At 37.5% G+C, this 23737-nt stretch overlaps 2 protein-coding genes and 1 long non-coding RNA gene across 4 annotated transcripts in view; 1 reads left to right on the forward strand and 2 right to left on the reverse strand.

The window, feature by feature from the left end:
• LOC131690536 (toxin-like protein 14) overlaps window positions 1–7514 on the reverse strand; it is a 47465-nt gene extending 39951 nt beyond the window's left edge. The window contains exons 1-2 of one of the 2 annotated variants that reach the window (XM_058976401.1): window positions 7327–7514; window positions 7139–7262 (exon numbers count right to left, since the gene is read on the reverse strand). In XM_058976401.1, coding sequence (XP_058832384.1) covers window positions 7139–7262; window positions 7327–7423 — 221 coding nt within the window. In that variant the 5' untranslated portion in view covers window positions 7424–7514. The remainder of the gene's footprint in view (window positions 1–7138; window positions 7263–7326) is intronic. The other variant, XM_058976400.1, reaches the window with a different exon arrangement.
• A 10035-nt stretch (window positions 7515–17549) lies between these two features.
• Window positions 17550–18177, reverse strand: LOC131691958 (uncharacterized). Its single transcript, XR_009305888.1, has 3 exons — window positions 18035–18177; window positions 17804–17924; window positions 17550–17741 (listed from the first exon to the last, which is right to left on the reverse strand). It is a non-coding gene; the product is annotated as an uncharacterized LOC131691958 (long non-coding RNA).
• Window positions 18178–22828: 4651 nt separating this feature from the next.
• On the forward strand, window positions 22829–23438 carry LOC131690682 (uncharacterized). The gene is made up of 3 exons (XM_058976608.1): window positions 22829–22951; window positions 23058–23178; window positions 23242–23438. The coding sequence occupies exons 1-3, from the start codon at window positions 22858–22860 to the stop codon at window positions 23354–23356; spliced, it is 330 nt and encodes a 109-aa protein (XP_058832591.1). The 5' UTR covers window positions 22829–22857; the 3' UTR covers window positions 23357–23438.
• The last annotated feature ends 299 nt before the right edge of the window (window positions 23439–23737 follow it).

Genomic DNA, 23737 nt, shown 5'->3' on the forward strand with positions numbered 1-23737 from the left:
CTAATAAAAATACGTTACAAATCGACATCACACTCAATTTTACGTACGTGAATAAACATTGTATCCAAGTTCGCATTCAAGGAAACTGCTATAGCCAATCATAGCGCCGGCTAGCGGAAAGTTGTTACTTGCGGATGTCAAATAAAAACAACAGTTGTTTTTCTTGCACACATTGAAAACTTGACTTGGATGTCAGTTATCAGTGGTGAAGTTATGTAAAAGAAGTTTATAATGGTGTTTTAAATCTATATCAACTTGCCAGTTCTATCAGCGCGTGTAGGGTATGCCTGACACCCTTCGACTTTTTCATAGAGCAATTTAATAGCAAGTGGCAACTTGCAACTAGACGGCGTAGTGATCGGCTACACGCAGAAGAATCAGGACTTTTTGAATCAACAAAACGTTTAGTTGAATCTAAAATGTGGCGAATGACTGTTTCAAACTGAAATGGCGTTGTTCGAAAACATGCATTTGGTTTTGTTCAACAAATACATCTATTTACATTTTAAATGGAGCCATTGTTGAATCAAAATAAAATTTGTTAGATCTAACTGATCCCCTTGTTAAAAACCAACAGAATCTTTGTTTAATTTCAACTAAATTTGAGTTGTTCTCTCCTTTAATTAATACAAAAGATTTGTTTTTGTTTCTTCGAATTTGTTTGTTCGGTTAAACTTATCATGATTTTGTTGTTTCAAACGAAATATTTGTTGAATTGAAAAGCAAACAAATGAATTTGTTCGTAATTTCAAGCAACTCCATTGATTGAATCAAACCTGAATCTTGTTTATCACTATATCAAACGGGAAAATTGTTATTTAAAACCAAAATTTGTTTATATTCACTATTTTTTTCTGCGTGATACCAGTCGAAACTTGCTTGCAAACTTGTATACAAAGGTCTTTCGCCCATGGGACGCAGAAAAAAATTTAGTAAGAATAAACAAATTTTGCTTTTAATCAACAATTTTCTTGTTTGATATAGTGACAAACAAAATTCAGGTTTGATTCAATCAATACTATTGCTTGAAATTACCAACAAATTCATTTGTTGGCTTTTCAATTGTTTCAATTGTTTATTTCGTTTGAAACATCAAAATCATGATAAATAAAAAGTTCGAAGAAACAAAAAAAATTGCAATAACCAAAGGAGAGAACAACTCAAATATAGTTGAGATCAAAAAAAGATTCTGTTGCTTTTCAACCAAGAAATCAGTTCGATCAAACAAATTTTATTACGTTTCAACAATGTTTCTGTATAAAATGCAAACGTATTTGTTGAATTAAACCAAATACATGCTTTCAAGAAACGCTCATTTTAGTTTGAAACAGTCACACGTCGTTTAAAAGACAACGTTTTGTTGTTCAAAAAGGCCTGATGCTTCTGCGTGTATATGATAGTGATTTGTAATGAATGTTTAATAAAAAGAGTTTTCAGAAAAGCTTACTCAAGCTTATATGCCTGTTCTCTGTGCTATTAGTATGATAATTTACTGGTACATCAAATACAAAGGGGAGTCGTCTGTATGTGCGTATGTGTCAAAAATGTCACTCTTCTTTCTGAGGAGGCTGGACCGCATTGCACAAACTTAGTCCAATCGACTGCTATTGAATTTTGTGTCGATCGGGATTCCGGTTCCGGAATTACTGATTGAAGAGTGCGACCGCACAGAAATTTTCCTTATAAACTGGTCACATTGTGATATCAAGTAGATGCAAAACTTATTAAAATCGCTTTGGCCACCTACGACGGTTCCTGAGTCCATAGAAGCAGCAACTCAATAATGTTCAAGGGTGAAGTAAAGGAATAGTTTCTGGATTTTAACAGGGGCATAGCTAGGGGTGCAGGGAAAAGGGTTAAAATGATCGCATCTTCTCACGATTTTGTTTCCAATTGTTCAAATTCACAATAAAAATACGTCAAATTTCATGCTCGTTTGGACACGTTGGTATTGCACATATCATTGAAAACACTCCTTTCAAATATTTTGTTGCGACGAACTAGAGTGACGCCATTGTAAATAAATCATGAAACGTTGCAATATTGTATTACTCAGGTTTGATTTGTGCTAATTGGCTATGTTAACTGTAATTTTCAATTAAACAGACAATAATGGTGCTTCTAAAGATTCAAGTATGTATTGCGCACTTCCCACCAAACTGGACGAGTGATTAAACTGCTACTGAAAACTGCGAGCTGTCAAAACACATGTAGGGTGTGGAGACTATTTTCGCCCTATTTCTACTATCGCCCTACCCATTTGAAGCCGTTAGTTAGAGCAGCGTCTGCCATCTTTGTTCAACGCATTGGCCCATACGGTAGTGCGAAAATAGGAGCATTCGATTCGAGTTTTCGTGACACTCAAACAGAAGTATTTCCCCATTCTCAGGACATTTTTGGTATTAAATTGGTTCTTGGGAACGAAGCAAGGATACTGATGCCAATTTATGTGCATTTCATCGACTGTAGACTGCGTAATTAATAGAATAGTGTGGCACCCTCCCTAATGGGGCGAAAATTAAGTCTTTACCCTATTTCAAGTGATAGAGATGGTACTTTCATAGACTGACCAGTCGAACTAACCAGCCTATGAGATGAATGTAATAGAAGAGTAGTAAGACCAGTTTTTAGTGCCACAAGCAATATTGTATGTTTTGTTTACAATCACATTTTTCCACTACATTTTTCAAGCCCATTAGATCACGGTTGCGACGAAGAGGATGCCAAATAGCGCTCCGCATTTTGCTGCGTGAAAAAAATCGTGGTATTCTCTTTGAAAACGCACGGACAATATTATGTGATTCAATTGGCGATTCTACGTTGAAACCGCTCACAGATAGCGCTGGAAGCAAAGTGTTGCTGATTTGATTCTGTTCTGTCATAGTGCATATATTTTCTGTAAACATTGGTAAAAAAATAACTTTTAAACACCAATTCACCGATCAATTTGTTGATAATTGTTTATGAAAATGATGGAAAACCATCATTTTATAAGATGATGAGTAAACATCTTGCGAAAAGGTTGTAAAACATAGTGGTTTCTAATATTATTCGCAGAGCTATATGTGTGCTGTTCCAAAATGTAATTTGTTGAGCATCGTAGCCGCCGCAACATCATTTCCAGTTTCTCCTAAGTTAAGCTGAACCTTCATGAGATGGTGTAAATTCATGCAACTCTCCGGATCACGCGAGGAAAGAATATATCTGGTTAATAGGAAAGTGTCAGCTTTGTATCATACACAGCCGATCCTTCTCTCTGATAGTCTTCACTGAATCTCCTACGTAGTCCAAAATATGAAGGAGTTTGACATTGGTACTGATTGGGTCTCGGTTTCAAGTTGGAACTTTATTTATGGAACGATTTTTGATAACCACAATAATACCCCGAATACATTTCGAAGAAATGTATGAGCCAAATAGTTGCAAATGGCTGTAATTTCAGAATAATTGCAAATAAAACTAAATTTCTTACTCGTTTCATTCATATTTTGGCAGTGGTAAGCTTTTTCCGAGAAGAAAATTAAGTTTTTGTTGTAAGCTACGACTCACTTACGGGTGAAAAAAAGCAAACTGTATCACTTTACCAGTTCATGAGCTGAATCATAGGTGTCGCATGACTAATTTTGGTTTTGCCGCAAATCGCCAATAAGAATTCACCCAAAACTAGACCGTAATACCTTTACAGCAATAAGGAAAAATCTCGAATGCGGTCAAAACTAAAACTATCACCAGAAAATTCCCTAAACAGCTATACCAACACATTAAAATCGTCTCTGTGTCCCACTCATTGTAACGTGCTCCAGTGGGGGTTAATTTAAATTATATTTTATTTCACATTCAAACAACAAAATAGGTACGTAACATATTAAAACGCCCAATAGTCTTCAACCAAAGGACTTGGCTTTAGCGCCATCCTATATAAATAGAATGCCAATTCTGAATATAGTTTTGCCCAACTGCTAGTGGAAGGTTCGAGCAAAACTTGGGACTATTGGGACAATGGATGTCACATTCAAATGTGTTTTAGTAAAAAAAATCTTTTTGCCATCTGTGATGTCTAAAACAGAAGAAAAATCTGTGAATATCTATGTGAAAATTTCAAAAAAAAAATTGTGAAATTTCAGAATATTTCCAAAAAATCTGTGGAAATCCGCGAAATTATTATAAATATGCTAAAAATCTTTGATCTGTGAAGAAGAATTGATTTTTTTAGAAAAATATGTGAATGTGGGTTGCCTGATTAGGACTTCAAACATTGTAATCATTTGATAAAATTCAGGATGATGTAGTGAAAGAAAACAAAACCACATCAAACACATTATGAAAACCTTTACGTTTAGTCTATTCTTATACAATACATATTAACGCTTCGGATCTGTGTAGCTTCATGTTTGTCATTGTGTTGCGCGTCTTGCAAAGCGAACATAATGTGGAGAAAGAAGGGTTTCGATTTTCACTACACGACACATCTTGTATTTGTAGATCGGTTTACACTCGGCCAGCTTTAAAACACAGTCAGACGAAAAACCGACTCTGAATACCCCACATTTCGTATCGGATTGAATTGAAATCTCTTTTCTATCCCGGATGTCAACTGCTGTTGACGTCCGGAATAGAAAAGAGATTTCAATTCAATCCGGTTCGAAATAGCGACTGCACAAAATATGAACATTCCTTCACGTCATGTACGGGAGCCAATAACTACGGTTTGGATCCACGCTTGTCTGTATCCGGCCTTGGTAAAAGGAAAGGGGATGGGTTGGGTTGCATCCGGGAACTGCTTCTGACCTAGACTGAGCTAGTTTGCCATGAATTGATCTGGGTTGTGGATCGTTGTGAAATACTTTTATTTTCGTTGAATTCTATATGTTATTTTGATCTCTGAGGGTCTTGCTGAGTGGATACGTACTATCAATGTTCCTCCGGATTAGCAAAGGCAACGGTGACTTGGGCTTGCTGATAATGGTAGTCTTTGCTTCAAATGTGCGAGGTGTTTATCAGGCCAGTTTTGTGGCGTGGAGGATGTCAGTTCGATAGATGAGTTGAATAAGAAGATGGTACAGCGCGGTTTCATTTCTGAAGCTCTCTCCGAAGTTTGAAAATTCATCGATGTACAAATAAACATCGCGTACAGAATAGTATAGAGAAACTGATCAAGTCTTTCAATAATGCTCGTGAGAGTAAAGTGCATTGGCGTGCTTTGAAAAAGTGTTGCCAAAAAGTTGGAAAACTTCAAAAGTTTTTATACTGATAATGTTTTGCGGAAATTAATTGGAATGAACAGAAAGAAGAAATTGTGTTAATAGGAAGGTTCATTTTGAATCTGCTTCTGTTTTCTACTGTGATTAGAAAACGAAAAAGCATGGAAAGATACAGCAATCGTTCCCTCTCATAAGGCTGGAAATATTCACAATGTCGAAAGTTACATAGGTAGTTTTAAACTGTCTCTCCAAAGTTCTCGAGAAGCTGGTCTTAAACGTCACGTATGCAATTGAATCCTACATTATCTCAGACTATGAACACGGGTTTGTCATGAAACGATCCACAACTTCCAACGTGATAGCTTACATTTCTATGCCGTTTCCCGTCGTCGAAAGCGTCATTAGGTGGATGCAATTTATATCGATTTTTAAAAAGTTTTCGACAAAGTACCGCACATAGTGATTGTGAAATTAAAGCGATTAGGATGTCCCACTTGGCTGACTAATTTGTTGCAATATAATCTTTCCGATCGCTCGGCATTCGTGAGTATAAAAAAACACGCGCTCAAGCACATTTAGGACGCCCACAGGTGTCCTGTAAAGCAGTCATCTGTGCCCGCTTATATTTATATCTGTAGTCGTATCAATTCTGGGAAATTCTTGAATGCGAATGATTCAAGAAGGGTGCACGCTTAACGGAATGGAAGTCAATGTTAATAAATGCAAAGTAATTAGTTTCGGGCACTTGCTTACTCCCGGACGTTACGAATACAGCTTACATTGAATAACTAGTGAAAGCGTCGACTCGATCCGTTACTTAGAGTAATTCGATCTGTTGTGAATCCATAGACATCGTATTCTATATGGATTAAATAATCCACTAGAAAGATGTTTCCGCAGAGTTAACGAAATTTCTTCTTTGTTTGATTCAAACATTTCCAATAATAGATAAAAGTTATTAATAAAACATATATAGTTTTAAAAAGAGTTCAAAGGCGTCTGTACAGTGTAGATTAGGAATAAATAAAAAATAAAAACTAAATAAAAGTAATTCAAAATCTCCTGGAAGAATCGTTTGGAAATTTTACACAGTTCTGCTTCACATCATTGCCCAGGAAAACACGGAAGCGCTTTACAACATAATAATAATAATTATTATTATTATTTTCACAATAACATGTTAACTGATTTTTATTTTTGGCGAAAATCGGATGCCAATGTGCTACGAAAAATTCAACAATCTAAAAATACTAAAAGCTCCTATAATTAGCTGGGGAATGATGCGAAGAAGAACTGTGCTAAATTGAGTTCTGAAATGCACCACATAACAAGTTTTCGATGGGCCGCCTCCGAAGATTCACTGCACTCGCTCCATGTTTAGTATTTTACCATGAACATTTAAGGAAATATTGTTACACTTACACTCACGGTATTGCCACAATATTTCTTTTTAAATATGTTCCTTTTTACCGTATTAACCTTACACCGCCAGGCATACCACCATTCACCATAGCTGTGTAATAATGCTTCCTAAAAAGGTCTACGAGATGAAGTAAACCTAAGATGATTCATAATTTACTATAAGCAAATCGTTTTGTTTACCGTTCACGTGTCGAATCACATCTCGAATTATCATACTGTCGTTTTAGAAATGAGGCGCCGATTCGATTTGCATCAGTAAGACACACACGCCTAAAGTTTGTTGTTGTTTCACTCGAACTTGGGTATTTTTAATAGAGCAATGACGCGACAAAAATCTTCGTCTCGGCCAGAAACCTTCATAGATTAGAACATGCACTCATGGTATTATATAGTACTAAATATCAGACAAAAATCATTGAAAGATGCGGTGTTTGCCAATAAGAACAAGTTAGAGTATAGGCGTACTCAATGCGATGAACTGATCTATGGAAATTTACAAAACTTTGAATAGTTACCCGAAGTAAGAAATCGTAAAATCACTTCCACACGTCATCTCCTCGCATCGATTCGGTCGCTGGCGGGTTTCACCAGGTTTGAAGTGAATTTTTGTCTCACTGTCGTAGCATTCTCCCGGAAAATCTGAAGTTGGAATACCAAATCCTTATTATTTTCTGCCACCAAAGATGAAACAAATAACATTAACCTTTGTTCACAGCATCCACCGCCAGGAAGGTGTAAGCGTAACAGCACGAAACTCCGAGGATTGCGCTAAACATGGCAAAGTAGGTTGTTGTTTTCATTTTGAAACGACACAAATTCTCAAATAGGCTGTAGACAGCGAAAAAAACCAGTTGATCCTCGCGCGACTAAGCGATGACTGATCATACCTCAATAGAAATTCAAATTCACATGCGGCTGTTAATCTTGTTTTCTTGTTGTTAGCCGCATAGTTTGTATACATATAGGTAGGTATATGACTAACTAAAAAATCACGAGATAGGTTATCAACGAGGTCACATAAGAAAGCTCATGTTGAGTGTTACCGCATCTTGTGAAGTTTATTGAAAAGTTTATTTAATACATCTAAAACTGTTTTGGAATATTTCTTATATTTATTCACTTATCATCCTGATGATCATATAAGTGATCAAAATCATACTGAATCTTTGCGCATGGTGCAAAACAAAAAGTTTTCACGTTAAATGCTTAAACTTTTTTTATTTTGAAGACTTTATTATGAATATATTGTTTTTTTCGTTAAAATAATTTCGTTCATTTGAATAGTAAGAAAACGACTTGATCAATTTTCATGGTCATATCAACTTAAGGTAATTTTAAGCTCTTTAATGTGAACCTTTTTTAAATTTCTTTTGTACGATTTTTTGACCAACAACAATAAAAAACTGGTCAGAAACCCAAATAGTCTTTTCGTTCTTGTAGTTAGGGAGCATTCATAAATTACGTAACGCAAAAATTGCCTCAAATTTGACCCCCCCCCTCCCCCATGTAACAAATTGTCACAAATTTCTCTATCACCCCCTCCCCTATTACCTAACAAATTCTTAAAAAAAATTTCTTTAGTAAAAACATGTTACGTAACGTTCTAGCTTACTCCCTTTTATCCTACATGTAACAACATATCACAATTTGTCGGACCCCCTCCCCCCCACTAAAAACTAACGATTGATTGACACCGGTGTAGTGGATTGCACTGGTTTTGCACTTTGTTTAAATTAATTTATTCCTTAGTGGAGAGACATTTAGGTAAAAACAATAACAATAGTAGGTACTCACCTCTGGTATTTATATCCGTGCTGCCCCATATTGTGTGATGTGCATTGGCATCACATCTAATGATAAAGGGCTTGTTTATGTTTCTGTAATACTTTATGAGGGCATCGATTTCTGAAGGTGGTGCTGTATCCGCATCGCCAGGGAAGTGGGCAGATACGAATACAATCTCCTGCTTTCCACTAGCCGTCAGGGCCTCCAATGTTATTGCATGTCTCGTTGAACGAATTATGTAATTGGAGAGAATTTAATTGCTCTGTTTATCAAAACTGCAGCTCTTGGAGTTAGCTGGTCGTTACAATATAGTATTTTGTGAGCTGAGAAATTGAAGCCAAAGATTTTGTGCTTATTTACCCACAGCTCCTGCATAAGAGAGATGTCTACGCGCTCTTTGGTGAACCTCCGGGCAAGGACGCTTGTGGCACCTTTTGCATGGTGGAAATGCACTTGAATGCAGCGAATGCTGCTCATTTTTTCGGTGTCTCTTTACCGTCGATTTTTGGGGCCAATGCTTCGTCCCCTTTATTGTACCGACGGTTAGTCACAGGCTGTGTGCTGTTCGACGTTCCAGTGGTCTTTTTTGGACCAGTATTTGCTACAGCTTTTGCCGTTTGCGCACCTTACAGGGTTTCGATCTTCTCCTTGCGTATCAGTCCGTAAGCCGCATACGGTAGGGTGCCTTTGTGTATGGCTCGTGAGTCGGGCTGCCACCGATGCACTCATTACCGTTGCAGCAGGTTTGCTATGCTCAGAAGTCCGTCGTGAGGTGGTCCGTGTTGGGTCACCTACAGGAGCTTTTACAGTCCATGCTTGCCTAGAACTTCCACGTTCAGCGAAGACCGGGGCTCCCTTCAACTGGCACATTCTAGCCTTTCCGAATACGTAGTTCAGCTGATTGTGTTGGGAGCTTATCAGTTTCACTGAAGTCTCATCTTCCACCAATAGGAGCTTTACCGTTTTGAGGACCGTAGTTATCTTCACGACCCTCCAGCATTCTATGCAGAAATTGTCGTTCTGATTCTGCACCAGGCGGAGGATGTTCCCATCGGACCTGTCGATGCTGTCGGGGAAATGCTCGATGTAAAGCGCTTGTTTTAGAATCTGCGACGCTTCAATGGCTTCCAGTGAAGCGCCTTCTCAGAGATTGATCGCAGCTGTGGCATTTTGTGACCACTTAGCTGTATCTTTAGCTACACAAGCGATTTCGAGATACCCTTGTTTGTAGGTGCACTTCCTGAACTTGTGTCTTGTAATGCTTGAGCTTCATGGCTGAGGGTATTCTCAGGGCAACCAACCGGAATGATGGCCATCGAGTACGAATTGGTCGTTTTGTTGAAGGTTGGGCGCTGCTCAGTTTTTAGTGTCTGTCTAGGACCCTTAACGTTGATCTTTTTTGGTTGCGGTTCCTTCCTGCACCCACTATTGTTCGGCGACTCCGTGTCCATCGAATGCTATTGCTCAGATGGTGCCTTCTCTATTGGACACATTCTTTCGTGACGTTTACAACGATTTGACGAATCTTCATTCGACATATGTTATAACATCGAAACTTATTACAGATTCGGAAAGTAGACAAAATTTCACGAAAGATTCAATCAACATGAACTGAATATACTAGAATTTGATGATTTGACTTTTATTGAAATATGTTGAAAGTTCTAATTTGTGACGCGTTGTAACGTCACGTTACATTATGGGTCATAAAACAATCCTCTTCCAGTATATTCAGTTAATGTTGATTGAATCTTTCGGGAAATTTTGTCTACTTTCTGAATCTGTAATAAGTTTTGATGTAGGCGTTCATTTGATAAAGTTATAACATATTTGTCGAATGAAGATTCGTCAAATCGTTGTAACGTCACGAAAGAATATGTCATTGGGATTTTTGCCCACTCTAGCGCTTTAGAGGGTTTGTGGCCATTTCTCAGCACCACTCATAGCGTTTCTTCGTCGCTCCGCTTAAGTGACGAGTGTTTCCTGTTCCTCTTGTTTTATTCTTGGAGCCCTACGACCCACAGGTTGTCACTGTCCGATCTTCGTCTCTATCTGGAGAGTTGAGAATTTGACGAACTGCAGGACACATTATCCTCCAATGAGCCACTATTCAACAGCTCTCCAAGTTTGTTTTTCGCCAAATCCTTCTCCTCTTCCACCTCCATCGCCGCAATCTCCACCAAACTCATGTTTCAAGTGTTCTTAGTGTTTTCTGTTTTCTTCCCATGAATAGCTGGGGCAAGAAAGTCAACCCTGTCAGAGCCCTGCTTGACAGGGTAAGGGCAAAAATACTGTGGGGGTGCGCCTTGATGCCCCTCAGGCTCCGTGCGCGGCTTGGTGTTTGTCAACACTTCGGATCCCAGAACTAGTTTTACGTAGAGTTGGGGTTCGAAGTGTTGATGCCCCCCTGCCATTCATCCCTCTGCACCTTGGATTGGGACATACATTTTAAGGTTCGGTTTTTGAGGCCCGTCCGTTGGCACCCTCTCATTCTGATGCTGCAGCAGAAGGCTGATAGCACCCAGCAGACGCCGGTCTAACGACCAAATGTCTTCGATAGAATCACGTGGAGGCGTAAGATAGGAAACTCGTGAGTACGATGTTATCTTACCATTTGACGGCACAGCTATTAGTCGCCTCCTACGGAATAGGGAACAGAAACCCAGTGGGTCAATTCTTTGTTGAAATACTACGACAGATTTCAGCCGCCATCGGATACCACACGGCTGAATGGGAATAGTGAATAATAAATATTTTAATGGGAAGATAGTATTCGAAGAAGTTTTATGTGAATAAGTGTAGAACAACTATGTTTCTAATTTCCTGAAGTCAATGGCGTATGCGGAAATACGGTTTAGTGGGAGTTTGATGAAAATATTACTTACTGTTAAAATGACATTATTCCAAAATCTTCTTTGAAGTTTTAAAAATTCGAAGAAGTTTTCCTACATAAAACAGACTGTGTCTCTTTACGGCAAAATTATTTTGTCAGGTGTTATGCAGTTTAACGTTGAAAATATTTTCGTATGTACCCCGAAATTGGCAGTTCGACCTTAAATAACTGTTTTCGAACACTTATTTTATCTTTATTGATTATACAATAAAGATCAAACGTTCGTCTTCAAAAATTTCCTTTTACTTTTGGGAAATGTTACTTTCGTTATTAACCATATTAAAAAATTTTAAATGAAATTTTTCGGTGAACAGAATGTTTGCACAAATCAATCAGAAATGGTTTACGAATTTTCTATTAGATTTGTAAGTATGTAAAACTTACATAAATAAAGAAAAATTGATTTTCAGAAATCAATTATTATCCGTGTCGTGATTGGCCAGTACACTTCGATCCGCGCAGCTTGCATTTCGTTTCCTTGTTAGATCCACTTCCTTTTTTGTAAAGTTTAAAATATGCCACGATTATAAGACATGGCCTGTTTGAATTTTTCATCATTCGTTTACACGTTCCCAATAGCAGCGGAAGCAAGCAGCAGAACAGGAGCAGCATGGAGGGAATATTTTCCAGCCACGGATAAGTCTGGATACCGGCCAGAAATCAACAACCTCAGTAATTCGTCGCTATCATATGCCGTTTTCGATGGTAGTGCACCGGTGACGTGAAGTTTACTGTTATCGCACTTTTCAAGCATAAGTGCAATTGAAACATGCCCCATTCATACATGAATGATGTTTGATAATAGTCCAATTGAAATAATCTATAGCCCGTTAGAAAGATATTTGCATAAGCTTTCTGATGATATACAGAACGTTTGTCTATGTTGTCTATTTTAACATTTTACGTAAAACCTGCAAAAAGTATCTTCGTTACGCACACAATTATCCATATCTTGAAAAATAAACCTCAGAATCAAAAACAAATTAATAGTGTTCTGTCTGAGCATTACTATTTCATTTGAAATTGGTTCGGACCAGATCGGTTTAGCTGAGAAACACGCAAAGATTATACCAGATCGTAGACTTGAGTCGATTGGTATACAGGACTTGGCCCTCCGGGCCTTGGGAATACTTGTAATTTTCAGCGAATTCTATACCTTTCTTTTATAAAAAAAACTAGCTAATAGCCATTGTGCGTTGCTGCGACTTTCAACGAAATAGTAGGAAAACACAATTTGTTCCGAAGCGCCATCTGGCGGGCAGATAATCCCTAACCAATAGCACACAAACACGCTCCATAACAAATGCCTACTATGTATAAATTTCTACGGCAATCGGTTAAGTCGTTTGGGAGTCCATACATCATATACATACAAACATTTATATATATATATATATATATATATATATATATATATATATATATATATATATATATATATATATATATATATATATATATATATATATATATATATATATATATATATATATATATATATATATATATATATATATATATATATATATATATATATATATATATATATATATATATATATATATATATATATATATATATATATATATATATATATATATATATATATATATATATATATATATATATATATATATATATATATATGCCGCCTGGTGCCCATGAAAAATATATTGTATGCTACATGCTATAGATTCAGTCAAGTGGAACAACTTCTTCTAAAGACAGTTCATAGCTATGACAACTGGTTCAAGAGTTATTGCAAAATTAAACTTTCGTTGCTCTGAATGTTATGAAAATAGCGTTGTCTCTGGCTACCCGGCGAGTTGAACCTTCAATCAAGTACACCTTGACGTATTTGTTGTTGTCACCAGTTATACCATTGATGTAAAGCGGAAATATAGTCCAGATGGTATCATCCAAAACATGTGATCTAAAGGACTTGGGATCGAATTGTAACATTATTATTTTTATGATTTTTTGTGTATAATAATATACGTTGAGCAAATTAAAATTGAAACGAGACTGAAGCGGGAAAGATTCCCGTTATTATGAAGCTCAACTGATGTTCACCACATCTCTGTGTGGCTGGAACTTGAACTGCTGTATAGTACCCCGTGAACTGAAGGTAGGTTAATTGAGTAAGCCGGGCAATATCTGTCACTATAGGTCAGCAAGAGTGTATCCGGCTATGAAGCACGATTTTATTTTAACCAAACCTTTGAACGAATCATCCAGGGATTAAGATTGGAGTTGCATTTAACGTTATAGAATATAACTTTGCTAAAATAAAATAGCGGGCCAGAAATAACCGTTATGATCTCCATTATTACTTGTTTTGAAACTAACAATTCTACATACACTTACAGGCAGCAAAAAAATTAATTAAAATATTAAAATTAAGAATCGAACTCATGTCCTTCAGATTGTCTATTTTTGACGCTCGCATCTGAACTATAAAACCGCCTATGTTGATAGCTGCTTAATTCGGTTTATGACTAGCATATCACGGTTGACTTGATTGAAGTATCAGCCAGAGCATCCAGATAAAATCAATTTTCACCAACGATGTAGACACTTAAGCGTTGTATAAAGAATAACTTTTGAACCAGAAGTCGTAGCCTATTGCACTTTTCGGGCAAGTTGTACATGATACTCGTATCTACCGAAATTAGCATAGCATTTATTTTTAGAATACATAGGAACGTGTCTATAACATATTAAATAATGTTGATCGTTTATCCATGTGAAATCACATACAAACTTTAAACCATTTGTGCTAAAATATAGTGCAACCTATCAAATCAACATTTTGCATGGTTGAATGAGGTCGTATAGCGAGTAGTTTTAGGTAGGTTCCACTGAATTCTAAAATTTGTGCCACCCTAATATATATATATATATATATATATATATATATATATATATATATATATATATATATATATATATATATATATATATATATATATATATATATATATATATATATATATATATATTTATTTATATATATATATATATATATATATATATATATATATATATATATATATATATATATATATATATATATATATATATATATATATATATATATATATATATATATATATATATATATATATATATATATATATATATATATATATATATATATATATATATATATATATATATATATATATATATATATAGAATTTAGATAGATATAAACCAGATATAGTATATAATATATTATAGTATATATTTCATATTTTCCCAAAGTGCCATTAGGAAGGGGACACTGAAAATTTAAAAATGAGTGTTTTTTTGCAATACCGTATTGACGTTACAATACATTTAAGTATAATGGTGTAACGTGGAACATTTTCAGAGCGAAGCTTTGCTGCTGGAGTTATGAAGTATGAACATCTTGAGAGTAATTCGAGCAACTTTTACCCACTTACAATCGCATCATTGTCTACATTTAGGCGATTGGTTTAAGATTTAAGATTTCGCCTGAATTTCAAAACGTTGTGCACTGCATGATTTTTAGAGGGTTATACTGCCCTCGTGCAGTCCTCGATATGAAACAACAACGGGATTATCGTAAATATTAAAGCTGAGATAAGAAAGCATCTTTAGAGTTTTTGCCTTTCTCATATAAAGAAAGGCTATGCAATCACTGTAAAAATCGACTTTTTAACCGAGGCCCGGAGGGCCGAGTGTCATACACCATTCGATTCAGTTCGTCGAGATCGGCAAATGTCTGTGTGTGTATGTGTGTGTGTCATTTAAACTCACACAATTTTATCAGAGATGGCTGAACCGATTTTCGCAAACTTAGTTTCATCTGAAAGGTATAACGCTCCCATAAGCTGCTATTGAATTTTTAGTTGATCCTACTTCCGGTTCCGGAGTTACGGGTTGAATAGTGCGGTCACACAGCAAATTTCCATATAAACTGGTACCACCATGATGTTAAAATGATGTAAAACATATTAAAATTGATGTAACATTACTCTAGTTTGCGGGTCTGGATCACTAATGATCAATTAAAGCAGCTTTGACCACATTGGCCACCTATGACGGTTCATGACGCCCCGGAAAACCCGCCAAGTTCCTAAGCTAATATCACACCCATTCCCCAACGAATTCTCTACCGATTTTTACAAACTTGATTTCAAATGAAAGATACAGTAATGCCATTGACTGCTGCTGAATTTCATTCGGTTCTGACTCTTGCTTCCAGAGTTACAGGGGTGTTAGTAAGGATACACTAGAATTTCCCATATAAATCGGTACAATCGTAATACCTCAGAGGCTAAAAACTATTGAAATGGTCACCAAATTACTTCTAATCGCAAATCTAGATCACTGATTGCCAATCAAACATTCTTTGAATATATTGTCCACTATCGACGATTCCGGAAGTCCGAAAGTATATTCTCAGTCGCATCGCTTGCTTGAAGCGAATCCTGACTAACAACCCACCCACTATCCAATCCGTGGTACTTATGGGAGTGTCACTGAGTCGGGGCCTTCCGTTAAGTAAGTACCACATCAACACTTCCTTTCTCATCCCAAGTTACGGTAAAGATGGCCGTGGCCCGCAATGGTGGCTCTCAGGCGAAATTCTCGCTTGGACTGGATCAATTGTTATTCCCAAACAATGCTCCTCAAGTAGTCTGGCTGGAAATGAGAGTCATCAGTCTGCAATCTACGAAGTATACCGTGCTTACGCAACGCAACGCAACTATCGACGATTCCGGAAGTCCGGAATTCCGGGCATATTCCACAAATAAAGTCACATCGGTTCATCGGTGATGATTGAACCGATTTTCTCAAACCAAGTCTCAAATTGAAGGCTAAATATGCAGTTGGGTATTGCGTCGCCGCCTCTCCTCCCCCCCCCCGCTTTGCCCTTACATCTCCCTCCTTCATCACTCCCCTCCCCTTGGACCACCCTCACGCCAGCATTTCCTTCATCCACCCCGTATACCGAAATAGGCACAAATCTCCGATCAACATGGGGAACGTGCCATTTGAGCCAGACGCTACTGATTCCTGATACCGAAATAAGATGAAGGATTTCTGACGCATCCTCCACTCCCACTCTACTAACCCCCCATTCCATCCACTTTCAAACCCATTCCACCAACATTTCAAAATATAATCACATGAAGATAACATTGAACTCATGCGGATTAAGCTAATTAAATATTATTCTTTTGCCTTTCTCATATAGAAAGGTTATGCAATTGCTCCAAAAACCGACTTTCTAACCGAGGCTCGGAGGGCCGAGTCTCATATAACATTCGACTCAGTTCGCCGAGATCGCAAAATATCTGTGTGTATGTATGTGTGTATGTATGTATGTATGTGTGTATGTATGTATGTATGTATGCATGTATGTATGTATGTATGTATGTGTGTGTATGTGCGGATTTGTTAACAAAATGTCCCCATCGGTTTCTCGGAGATGGCTGAACCGATTTTTACAAACTAAGATTTAAATGAAAGGTATAATATTCCCATAGGTTGATATTGAATTTCATTTTCAACCGACATCTTGTTCCGGATTACGAGTTGAAGAGTATGGTTACAAAACAAAATTTGTTGATTTGTCCACACCGGTTTCTCGGAATTTTCTGAACCGATTTTGACAAACTTGATTTTAAATGAAAGATTCATCAGCTGCTGTTGAATTTTGTGTGGATCCGAGTTCTGGTTCCTGAATTACAGGGTGATACGTACGATCACGCCGCAAATCCCGATTCTAACGAATTCTGCGATGAATGTAAAAAGGTCAATTTTTTCCAAAATGTAAACACAACTGTTGAATTTGTAGATCTAGGTCACCAACAGTCATTCAAAGTCTCTTTGGCCACACTGGCCACCATCGACGGATCCGGAAGCATCCAAATTTAGAATAACGCTTATATTGGTTTCTCGAAAATGGCCAGACCGATTTCATCAACTTAGTCTCAAATGGAAGGTGTTGCGTCCCCGGAAACTGATATCAAATTCCATCTCCATCCGACTTCCGGCTTCGGAGTTACGGGTTGTGGAGTGCCGTCACATAGAAAACTCCGATTCAAACCGATACCGCGATGAATGCAAATGCTCTTATATATACTTACCAAGTGTAATAAGAGTGAAAGACATTTCCATAATGTTATATTGTACGAACCAGCTATTAAATCATAGTTTGGAGAAATGAGAAAGGCGCAATTGCACCTCTAGGTGGATTAAAACAGGTTTTTTTAAGTGTAGTTTCTTCAAAGACCCGATGTTATAGATTCATTCAATTTTTTATTATTTTGAGCGCTGGGTCGTTGAACTATGCATCTGCTTTTGTTGTCGAACAGTCCATTTTAGAACAGCAATCCGGATAAGGCTTTTCATAATCTTTTGGTATCAGTTGACATCGTGGTAAAACTGCAATAACACTACAACTGTTTGGAAGCAATGCAAAAGTGTTATTTAAATGTTAACTATTCACTAAGTTCGATCTTACCCGTAGATTGACATCGAGTAATCTTTAGAACAGGTGATTCGTTCACAGTATTTGCTTTGCACCGTTGTTCCAACGTCTACGTGAATTTGACCTACTGCGTCGAAGCATTGGTTGGGATAATCTGAAAATCATGTTATTTTCAAAGTGTTAATTAAAGCTACACATTTCTTGGCAACAAATGAAAGTGATCTCGGTTATTACTGTATCAGTTTGAATTATGTGTACATTTACCTGGGTGTGAAGCGTTTGGGTAAAAGCGTGCATAGGCAATACAAAATGTAAATACACGAGAGATAACTAACAACGTTATTAAAAGTAGCTTCATTATACTTTTACAATCTCGATTGAAGCTATGTTCTGTGTATGCAAGGAACCGCTACAACACTGTTTGTGTAAGAATAATGCGCACAATATTTTATGCATATGATGTCACTTTTGTTTAACGCAAGCGCAATCCATGAATTGAAAAGATTATTAGAATTGCATGGCTACATCGAAGGGATTTCCCGTAGGTTTGCTGATAATTCGAAATAATAGAGCAAGTGAACCAGAATAATTCTTTGGCCTTAGTGTTCAATATTTAAATCAGAAAACGAGTTAAAGACGCTTAATTGAATTGAATTAATTGAAAAATTATTTGTAGAATAATTGCAAAATATCCAAATTTTTTACTACATAATGTTTCGTCTTTCATTTCAACTTTCATTACAATTTCATTTCATTTTGCTTTCTCAGATTTAACAAATTAGGGCATGTTCAGGAGTGCTTCAGTTCTAGATTCATAATTTTGACAGTCTCATCATATAAAACTGCTAATTATAAAACTAGAACAGTTTTAGCGGGTATACTAATTTCGTTTAATATAAAATTGTTCGATATTATAAAACAAAACGCTCGGTTAGTGATGTGATTGTTTCAGTTCCAGTTCTACTATTAAACTCCTAGATAAAATGAAAAGCTGCTGAACATGCTCTTAAATGCTGAAATATCATGTATTCTACCGAAACAGTTGTAGTGAAAATTGTCAAATCGTCAGTTGCTAACTTCGAATCGCATGCAGTTGAAGTCAAGTGTACACAACCTCCTACTGGGCGGCCATTTTTTCAAGTCATTCAAGCCTTTGGTAAAATCAAAACAACCCAAAGTAAGGCCGCTTACAGAGTGGAGGTGAGAAGCTGAGCTGGGGTGGTACTAAGATTAGGATGCGAAATGCGAGAAACCTGCTTGCAGCAAATCAAAGGGAACCTGCCAGAAAAAAAGGAGGCAGTTGGCGCAGATCCGCTCGGCTTTCACTTTGACATCATCCCTTTGGTTTGCTGCAAGTAGGTTTCTCTCATCTCGCACCTTAATGTCAGTTTCAGCCCCAGCTAAGCTTCTCGCCGCCACTCTGTAAGCTACCTAAGAGCATCTGTCTGTTCATCGGGATAGGGATGCTATCCTCAGGAACAGTGGCACGACGAATGACAAAGGGGCCATTCATAAATTACGTTACGTACTCCATGTAACAAATTGTCACAAATTTCTATATCCCCCCTCCCCTATTACGTAACAAATTCCATGAATTTTTTTCTTCAGTAAAAGCATGTTACGTAACGTTACGAAAAATGCAACGCAAGCTGAAATCAGACCCAAAGTATTTCTAGAAATATGTGAATGAGCAGCGAAACGAAACCGGTTTACCCTCGACGATATTTTTAGATGGAGAAATCAAGAACAATACGCAAGGTATCTGCAAAATGTTCGCCACAAAAATCTCCAGCGTTTTTGTCGCCGAAACCTTGTCTGCGCACCAGGTTGCCACTGCCACCAGTAGCGTACTTCAACTTGAACGCTCGATAAATGAGCTTCAAGTGAGTAATTTGCAAATTATCTCAGTTGCCTCTAGGCTAAAATCATCGTCCTCTGCTGGCTCGGATGGTGCTTCTGAAAAAATGCATTTCTGGCCTAGTCGAACCACTTCGTCGGTTATTCGAATTATCGCTATCATCGGCAACGTTTCCATTATTATGGAAAACAGCATTCGTGTTTCCAATTCATAAGAAAGGAGATAAGAAGAACATAGAAATCTACCGTGGAATTTCTTCACTATGTGCTATATCTAAACTTTTCAAGTTAGTTGTAATGGAGCCGGTATTTTTCCACTGCAAGCAATATATCTCAGATGACCATGTCAAACCGATCAACTATGACGAATCTATTATCGTTCACTTCATTCGTCTCTGAAGGATTCGAGGATGGCTTGCAAACCGATGCTATTTACACCGATCTGTCCGCTGCTTTCGACAAAATTAATCACGACATCGCCATTGCCAAGTTGGCCAAACTGGGATTCAATGGATCACTCCTTCGTTGGTTTCAGTCGTATCTCGTCGGCCGCCAACTTAGCGTGAATTTAGGCAATGATTACTCTGATATGTTTGCAGCTACTTCTGGCACCCCACAGGGAAGCCATCTTGGGCCACTCATCTTTCTACTTTACTTCAATTATGTGAATTACAGACTGAGTGGTCCACGTTTGTCGTACGCGGATGACCTAAAAATCTTTAACCATATCAAGACTTTGGCAGACGCACACGTCTTGCAGAAACAATTCGATGTCTTTAGCGAATAGTGTATCGATAATCGTGTGATCCTAAATCCTGCGAAATAATCTGCTATCATTCACGGATATATACTGCTTGAAAAGTTTGTACTGTTCCCTAGTCCGGTCATCTTTGTATTGTATTGTTCGACGGTTTGGAACACGCACTACCTGAACGGTAGCGATCGATTTGAAGGCATTCAACGCAAATTTATACGGTTTGCTTTGAGGCGGCTTCCTTGGCGTGATCCTTTTCGGCTACCTACCTACGAGAGCCGCTGTCAACTTATTCAACTCGACACTCTCCAACAACGCAGAAATACAGCAAGAGAGCTTGTTGTCGCCGATTTGCTGTCAGCACGTATTGATTCTCCAGCTCTAATAGATCGAGTTAACGTCCAAGCGAGAGCTAGGACGTTGCGCAGTGACATTCTCCTGAGAGTACCTCTTCGACGGTTTAGTCATACAGCGAATGCGGCCATCACGGAATTACAACGCATTTTTAATCGTGTTGCACATTTGTTCGATTTCCATTTGTCCCGGTATGTGATTAGGTCTAAGTTTATGATTTTTTTAAGAGTGTTTAGATTAAGATATCATTATTTGGGCCGATTGCGGCCTGTTAATGATTTTCGTTTGTTTATAAATAAATAAATACGATGAAAAAGTCACGGGCCTGGAAACTCTACCCCCAGATGCTGACGAAACCTCATTGTCTCATCATGGGTGATGAGACCTACGTCAAGGCGGACTTCCGGCATCTTCCGGGGATACTATTCTTCATCGTCCAGCACAAGTTTGATGTTCCGGAGAAAGCAAGGTAGCAGAAACTTGGCAAATACATACAGGATGGCAAGTGATCTGCTCCTGCGGCAAACGGAGCGCGTCGTTCATGACTACCGGGCCGTAAACGCGAAAAATTATCTCAGGTAGTGTCACGAGGGCCCTACGTTCTTCTGGACGGATTTCGTGCCACTATTCAAATTTTGTACTGGAGTGGTACGAAGCCAACGGGGTCACTTTCGTACCCAAGGACATGAACCCCCTAACGCACCGGAACTAAGGCCCATCAAAAAATACTGGGCAATTATGAAGTAGGCACTACGAAAGCATCCCAGGGAGGTCAAATCTGAGGAAAACATGAAGAAAAAGTGGGTTTTGTCCAGAAGAATCTGCAGCCAGATGTTGTACAGAATCTAATGAGTGGAGTAAAGTGTAAGGTGCGAGCGATGAGTTATGGTATTTAAGAATGAAATAAATATGCCGAAAGCTTTCTAATGGGTTACACTTTATTGTCTGAAACTTTGAAAAGAATCGGTGCATTAGGTAAAATTTTACAGGTGTTTTTTCCGTGATGCAATTTAATGTGAGACACTCTCTATCAAAACTGATATACGTCCTCAAAGTCTTGTTATAGCAAATAAACTATTTTCTGGGACGTTTGGAATAAAAAAAATAGCTACCTTGCTAATTTACATCCGATTTTTCAACCTTACTAACGGTATACTATATTTGTAAACTGTTTTGTATGGAATATTGTTCGATTTTGGAACATTATGAAAATCGCCATTTTATTGCGATTTTTTTCATGCAAAATGTGCGAATGGTTTAACATCATCAGCCTAATCGGTCGATAAATGCCGGAGTTATTCAATTTTTCCAAAATTAGGAATGCTTTTCCATGGTTTTTAAAGGTTTTGTGTGGTATTGCTACTATTCATTACACCACAGCGGTTATTTTGAGAGCACATTTTTCGCCTTAAGAGTCCATGCGCGAGATTTTCATGATCCAACTATGATTGAGCACGGAGTTAAATGTTTTATTGAATCGTCATTAGAACAAGGACGTGCTTTTCGAAAAATATTAAATCACTCGCACATTTTGCGTGAAAAAATCGCAATAAAATGGCAATTTTCAAGTTGTTGTTCTAAAATCGCACAATATTTCCTACAAAACAGTATAATATAACATACCGTTGGAAAGATCTTGTTTTGTTTCTTCCAATTTGTTTAAAAATCGCAAATCGGTTGAAAAGTGACAACGTAGTTGATTTTTTTTTGTGCCGAGGGTGCCAAATTTTGAGAGCCTATTAAACTATTCAGCGTAGTTTTGTGTTGTATTTGATTAGACCTACAATACATACAAGGTCACTTGAAAAGTTCATTCAATACTTTTTTGTAGCCCCGTGTATTATACAAATAAGTTTCATTAACTGTTCTTCCCTTGTTTTCTGATTTTAATAGAGCAATATTGTAGTATTGAAGTTTAATTTAGAATTCATGGCCATCCAACGGGGAATCCCTACGATGTAGACACGGGATGTTTGTAAATTTATAGATTGCGCTTGCGCAAAAAAGTTCCGATATATGCACAAAACAATGTGCACGTTACTCTCGAACAAACAGTATTGTGGCAGAACGTTGCATACACAGAGCCTATTTAAATCGAATATATACAGATTATATAAGTAAAATGAAGCTACTTTTGGTAACGTTGTTAATTATCACTTGGGTATTCACATGTTGTAAAGCATATGTACGTTATTCTCCCAACGCGACACATCCAGGTAGTGTACACGTAACTCAAGTTAAAACAGCAGTAACAGAGAAACAATTTGTTGCCAAGAAAACATGTTGGATTAACTAGTACTTTGAAATAAATTCAATTTTCAGATTATCCCAACCAATGCTTCGATGCAATAGGTCAAATTCACGTGGACGTTGGAACAACGGTGCACAACAAACACTGTGAACGAGTCACCTGTTATGAAGATTACTCGATGTCAATCACTGGGTATGATCAAACAAAATGGATAGTAAACTGTTATAATAACAATTTTGTACTACTTTCATATAGGTGTGGTGTTATTGCGGCTTCATCACAATGTCAACTGACACCGACAGATTATGAGAAGCCATATCCAGATTGCTGTCCTAGAATGGATTGTTCAACTTCAAAAACAGATGTTTAGCTCATTGATCCACTGTTCAACATAACAATAAGTTAAAAAAAACTATAAAATCAGTTCTTTGAAGACACAACCCTTTAACAAACTCCATAAAGCGTGACGTCCCAGAACTCCATGCGATCTGTACATAGACTGCTCTGAGTGCTTATCATGTTGGCGAGCTGTACGTTGTAGAATAGAACTCGTGAGCAAATGTAAATTAAGAAAAAAGGAACCCTCGTTTTCATGTTCTAGCTTCATAGAAAGCCGCGCGCTTCTCAAAGTGCTAGTACACACTGTTTGTCTCTCTACTCTTTGTTAGCGCAATCAATAGATATTTCGTCAAATATCGGCCTATCTCTCGGTGTTACATCTCACTGGATTTTATTGATTTCGAGAAAAACG

This window comes from Topomyia yanbarensis, chromosome 3 (genome assembly GCF_030247195.1).
Source record: "Topomyia yanbarensis strain Yona2022 chromosome 3, ASM3024719v1, whole genome shotgun sequence".
Lineage (NCBI taxonomy): Eukaryota > Metazoa > Arthropoda > Insecta > Diptera > Culicidae > Topomyia > Topomyia yanbarensis.